The 5983-nt window shown below is 38.2% G+C and overlaps 1 protein-coding gene across 1 annotated transcript; it reads right to left on the bottom strand.

The window, feature by feature from the left end:
* Window positions 1-1153: 1153 nt before the first annotated feature.
* Window positions 1154-4888, bottom strand: LOC134844612 (uncharacterized). The gene is made up of 5 exons (XM_063861375.1): window positions 4479-4888; window positions 2937-3694; window positions 2369-2729; window positions 1918-2150; window positions 1154-1588 (listed from the first exon to the last, which is right to left on the bottom strand). Exons 1-5 carry the CDS (start codon window positions 4719-4721, stop codon window positions 1267-1269), a joined length of 1917 nt encoding a protein of 638 aa, XP_063717445.1. The 5' UTR covers window positions 4722-4888; the 3' UTR covers window positions 1154-1266.
* Window positions 4889-5983: the final 1095 nt, after the last annotated feature.

Raw genomic sequence — 5983 nt, 5'->3', positions numbered from 1 at the left:
CCCTATTTTGGCCATTTTTTGCGCCGTATGCAAAATTTTGAAAAACAGACCAAAAAGGGCGTTTTTAGTCAGTTTTTGGAAAATTTAGACAAAAAAATCGCGTTTGTTTCGGCGCGCACTCCCCCCTCAAAATTAGTATATATTGGCACCAAAGGCGCCTTAAGAAAAATTTTGGGGTCCGTCAGCCAAAAATCGATATCTCAAAATAGTTCAAAGGGAGACCTTTAGGGTCGGCAGAGGGTCGAACCCCGGGGGGGGGGATGTCGAATCCCCCGCCCCTGGTTCCAACCACAATTAGTTTTTTTTCAAGTTTCTAGTATTTATAATGGAGTTTCTTTCCGGTTCTATCGAACTAATGAGCTCAGCAAAAAGAAGTAATTGTAACTCAACATATCATTTCACCGATAAATGCAATAGATACTGTAGTTACTTGTTCTCAGAGTTGCAGAAGTGCTCATTTTCAGCTAATTTAGAAACAAGAATCTGATCGTTCTAATGTCATGAAAAAAAATCTTTTTTACTTTACACAAAATATCAATTGGACATTACTTTGTACTAATAGTTTATTATTTTGATCGGGACTAAATATTAGTATCGTTAAGTTTATCATTACATGGTACAACGGAAAGGGCTATCTTTTGCCAATTTAGTCTATTTTGATGTGAAAACTGATTATGGGTAATGATATTTAGGTGACGTATATCTTCTGTTTTTAGTTGCTGAAAAAGATGACGTTCAGAAGACGGCTTTTCTTGATTTTGACGCGAAAGAATTCGAGTTTATTCAAATTATTTTTCAAAGCAAGTTAATTTCTTTAATTAAACTCAGATAATCGATTTGATAAAACTCAGTATTCCACAGGACAAAGCCAATCAAGGAACAGCTTTTGGCATCACCACAGACCAATGAAATATATTGAACATACGAGGTACCTAAAGCGCGTGATCAAAAACCGAGCATAGGCAACCGCTTTTTGCACCCTTGGGCCGTTGGAAACGAGTACAGCAATGAATTTTGCCCCGTTCATTAACAGAAACTCAATTCAAACTATTTGCGTCGAAACAAAACAATCAAAATAATCAAAAAACAGTTCTAAACATAAAAACGTTTCTTTATTCTTGATTTCATTTTTGAAATGCAGCTCTGAAAACGATGAAAACAGTTATTATTTAATTTGAACGCAAGATCACAATTTTTTTAGTCGGAATGACAGAATGAGTATCTCTAATACACACAATTACTGAATAGATATTCGATGACTCTACGTCACCATCTCTTTGAGTATATAGCTTCAGTATGGTCACGTGACCCAGGAGGGTTATTAGGGTCGGTCTGAATCAGCAATCTTTTCACGCTCACGTCTCTACCATGGCTGCCCCCCGGAGTCTTAAACAGTGAGTCATGCTTGTTTGAGGGCATGATGTGCATTCCTAGTCTGGAAGTACTTCTGTCATCTGTGTTGGTTCCGAAGTTGGTCCTTGGAGGCCTCTGGTATTCTGCAGGCGGCTCCTGTCCTTGTTTCAGCCACTGGCGCCATGGAGCCGGAGGAGCGTCGAAGGCACTTTTGGGTCGTCTCGTAAGTCGGCGTCTACATTAAATCAGTTAACGGGTTTTGCGAAAAAAGCAACAAACGACAGCAAACAATTATCCTGAATGGCGGTTTAACAGGAAAATGTTTCTCGTTTGCCTAAATAAGCTATAATGGTAATTATTTTTAAATGTATATTGTTCTTCAAAAGAACTCCTTTTCAAAATGATAGCTTTTGCCTCATTCATAGCACCAACGCAAAACTTAAATTTCAAAGATTCAGAATGATACGACGAATTAGTCAAATCAAATACAAATATACTCGCTCCAATCTACTTCATATTACGCATGATAAAGTACTACTTCAAATTGCACATGATCAAACATACCTCATGATTTCGTTTTCCCTCTTGAGCAGTTTCTTGTACCACTCCCGCTCACTGTCCGCCCTCCTCAGACTGAGGTAGTGGTCGTGCCACGTCTGCCTCAACTGCAGCTTCTTCGGCTGCCGAGTGAACTCAAAAGTGTCTTCCTCGGGTTCTGAATCAGAGTCCAGAAACACTGGCTTCCGATACCTCTCCTGGTACCACTTAATCAACTGCTTGTCACTCTCGTACTTGTTCTAGTTGAGAAAAATATATAACTTTTCGTCCAACTTTAAGATGTAATTTTATTCAATTAACTCAGAAATAAAAAAAAAATGAAATTTTTGATTAGCTGCGAGTAAGCGGTAACTGTGGTATCAAATCAGAGTCCCATTTTTATGTGAGATTCCAACAGTAATTTGTAAAGGAAACTATGATCATTTGAAAAATAGAAAAGAAAAAATTAGAAACCCACCCTGTCAAAGTCGTAGTGAGGCAACTGCGAGTACATATGTCGATGCCATGTAGTCGGTTCTTCGTCTCCGAAAAACCTGTCCAGTTTCGCCTTAACTCCCGTTTCAGGTCTTCGCGATCCCAACTGTGCAGTTGCCGCATTGATATCAAGATCCTCCCTGGTAACTCTACATTGATTGGTCGAATTGAAAAACTTTTGCAGCCAATAGAATTGCGACTCGGGTATGCGTACCAATCGGCTTGGTGCCGTCGCTATGATTTCACCGTTGCAATACTCGATCACAAGGTTGTCGTGAGTTTTTCTGGCACCTTCGCCTGCAGAGGCGTCCAATGATCCATGCAAAACAGTCCCAGGACAGAACCTATAAAATAATTACAGCTTTTGATCGTTGGTACAAATTTAGGACTCAATAAATATCATTTAATTTATCCAATATTTTTATATCTGCATATTTTCAACGCTTGATGAACAAACATGCCCTTGGAAATTTTATTTCAGTGAGAAGTTTTTTTGGAAAACCGATATCAATGTTATTTTAATTTTTTCGAATAGAATTTAGTTCATTCACTTTTGGGTGTCGATTTTGCCGAGCACTCTCGATCCAGGAAACATCGAGTATGTCATTGCCTCTCGGATGTTAATCAAGTCATAATTGGAACACTTCGTCACTTCCGGTCTAGGAGTTTCTAGGAATTCAACCAGCTTCTCATGAGCCAAACTTGAGTCCAGTACTTTCGCTAGATAGAAGTACCCATCTGACTCGTTTCTGCGTGCCAAGACTATCGCATTTTTGGTCAGACCTGAATAAGGTTCCATAGCCGGAACTGGGATTGGCTTTGGTCTTTCCTGCATGGTTATCGCACGATAGCTTGGGCTCCTGGATGAACTAGTAGACATACAATTTTTCTGCGTTTCTTTCAAGCAGTTGAAGCAGGATTGAAAACACGGTGTGAACTTATGAACTACGTTTGCCCTGGAGTTTTCAACAATTACGTCACAATTTACCAAGTCGCCTTCACAGGAAAGTTCCACTGCTTTCAGATCGCCTCCTGATTTCAAGCACAGGTTTCGGTAAAATTCAAGAGTGTCGCCTTCGCTCGAAATATGATGGAGATATACGACGTTTAAGGGTATCATTTGACCTCTGACCTCTAGAGCTAGAAGGATATCACCGAAGCACTCTTGCGGTCTGTGATCAGTGATGACTGTGATGCAATCAACTGGTGACGTGTCGGGTTTTGATTGGACGACCTGAGTGATGGCTGGGATCAGTTTGGGACTGCCGAAGCTGGACAAACCTACCCTATCGTTGATCCAATGGGCAGCCTGTAAAAATAAACAAACAGGTCAAAAATCAGCTTAAATTTTAATAATTGAACAAGGACAAAAAACAAGGATAGCCGGTTGCTGTGCAAATATATCAATGCTCCGACCATAACCTTAAATAAAATTACTTTTTTTCAAGTTAATGTTTTTTTTTCTGTGTGGTGTAATAAAAAGATCTCAATGGAAAAAAAATAGGCATATTCGACAGTCACAACCAAATAGGCCAATTGGAAAACAGTTTTTGTAGAAAAACGCAAAAAAAAATTATAAAAATTTAAAATAAATTCAAAAACTTTTTGAAAGTTTTGATTCACAAAATGGCGCTTAGAAACTCCACAAACTAAATTTGCACGAGTAAAACGAAATTTTACGGCTTAAATTAAGCTTAGATAAGCTATTATAAGCCTGCACATTGACCCTATTAGCTCGAAATTAGACCAAAAATCAAAAACTTCAAACCGGTTTTTCTCAACACGTCAAATCACACCTGAAAGGTCTTTAATATGATATATAACTCGACCCATTCCGATGATTATTTGTCGTACATGAAGAAGAAACAAAACCAAACACACCCGAATACAAAGTTCCTCTGCAATTTTCAAATGGTTGGAACAATAAATCAGACTATTATTATTATTTTTTTTTCAATTCATTTGATCGATTTGCTCCTGCGTGATAAATCAGCTTCTACATTTCAAAGTTTTCAATCTTTTTCAATCAATTTATGTCAAGCTCAATGTTATATCAGGGCTTCAAAATTATATTTATTTGAAGTATTATCTACCTGTACAACATTTCCGACGCTGGCGAATCTAGGTTCGGGACTCCAGCACTCGACACTACTATTTCCATATTTGGCGAAGTTCAGGGCAAACAGGTTCAATCCATCATCCTCCCTCTGAATAACCTCTTCTTTTAGCTGTCGTCTGATGAAGGGGAATTTGTTCACGCTTCCATCACAACAGTCGATCAGAAACGCCACATTTTTATGCGAATTCAGAACCGAGAAAAACACAGTTTTGACCATGTTTTACGACTCAAAAATCAACCAAAAATTAATTTTGACAAGATCTGAATAATTAAACTACCATATGATGAAAGCAACAAGAATCAAAATATTTATCATCAGATTGTAGTACAGAACAGTATTTGGTAACAGTGTTGCTTACCGTGCGATAAAGAGACACGTGCTGCAAATACATCCACGCTTTGTTTTCTGCTTTTTGCGTCAAAGGAACTCTTTCATACAAATTTATTGTCAAAAAGTGCAATCTGGAATTAACTATTATGAAGTCTGCTTCTCTGCTAGCATCAAGGCAGCAAACAATTCAAACAAAAATTCAAAGAGTTGGTTTATCAGAATAACTCGGGTCGAAACACCCGAAAATTGAATGCACAATTGAGAGACAATTGAATGCGCTTGAAACGTAGTGCCAAAGCAATGCAACGGATAAATGTTTTTTTTTTTACTGCTGGTTATGGACTTTAATTAGCAGATATCTTGTGAGGCTATTCTCTTGGAGGGCATCCGACAAAATTAGTGAAAATAATCAGTGAGTTTACTACCTAGTCGTATAACGGGGCTAAAAGAACTGACATGGCAGATGATTGTAACCCTCGTTTGTTCGTTTGTGTGTGTGTGTATGTGCGTGTGTGAGTGTGTGTGTGTGTGTGTGTGTGTGCGTGCGTGCTTGCGTGTGATCGACCTTTCTATAGAACGGTCAACAAAACTTATTAAAGTTAGCTATTATGTATATATGTACCGTTTACAGAGAGGCGCAGCTGCACTTCGCAAACACGAGCGAGACATAGGCTTTTAAAAAAAGGCTTACATGACAATCATCCTTTTAAATTTGAGCTCAGGACGTCAATATCGATAAGATGATAATAAAAATTTCGTTCAAACTGTCTAGTATGAAGTCGAAATTGGTCTGAAAAAAACTCATAGGCCTAATTGGATACCCATTAGGGATTAAACAGATAATGCCCGGATTTTGTCTCCTGATTTCACCTTGGCAACAACTTAAATTGCACTGCAAACAAAGTGTGCGGGGAGGGTTCTCATGCTTGAAGGACCGAATGCTTGAAAAGTTTCAGTCAATCAAAATCGCTAAGCGTTCGTATTGGCTAAATGTCTTTCGCACAAAATCGAAGTCAATATTAACAGAAATTGTTTTAAATCAGTGGAAAATAATCAAAAATATTAGAAACTGAGGGTTACAACCACAATACTAATCAGATAAACATCAAGATTCATGAGTTCAAGTTCATAAGAATTTTTTAGTCTTG

This window comes from Symsagittifera roscoffensis, chromosome 4 (assembly GCF_963678635.1).
Source record: "Symsagittifera roscoffensis chromosome 4, txSymRosc1.1, whole genome shotgun sequence".
In the NCBI taxonomy this organism is placed as follows: Eukaryota; Metazoa; Xenacoelomorpha; order Acoela; family Convolutidae; genus Symsagittifera; species Symsagittifera roscoffensis.
This window is presented reverse-complemented; position numbering and strand designations above follow the sequence as displayed.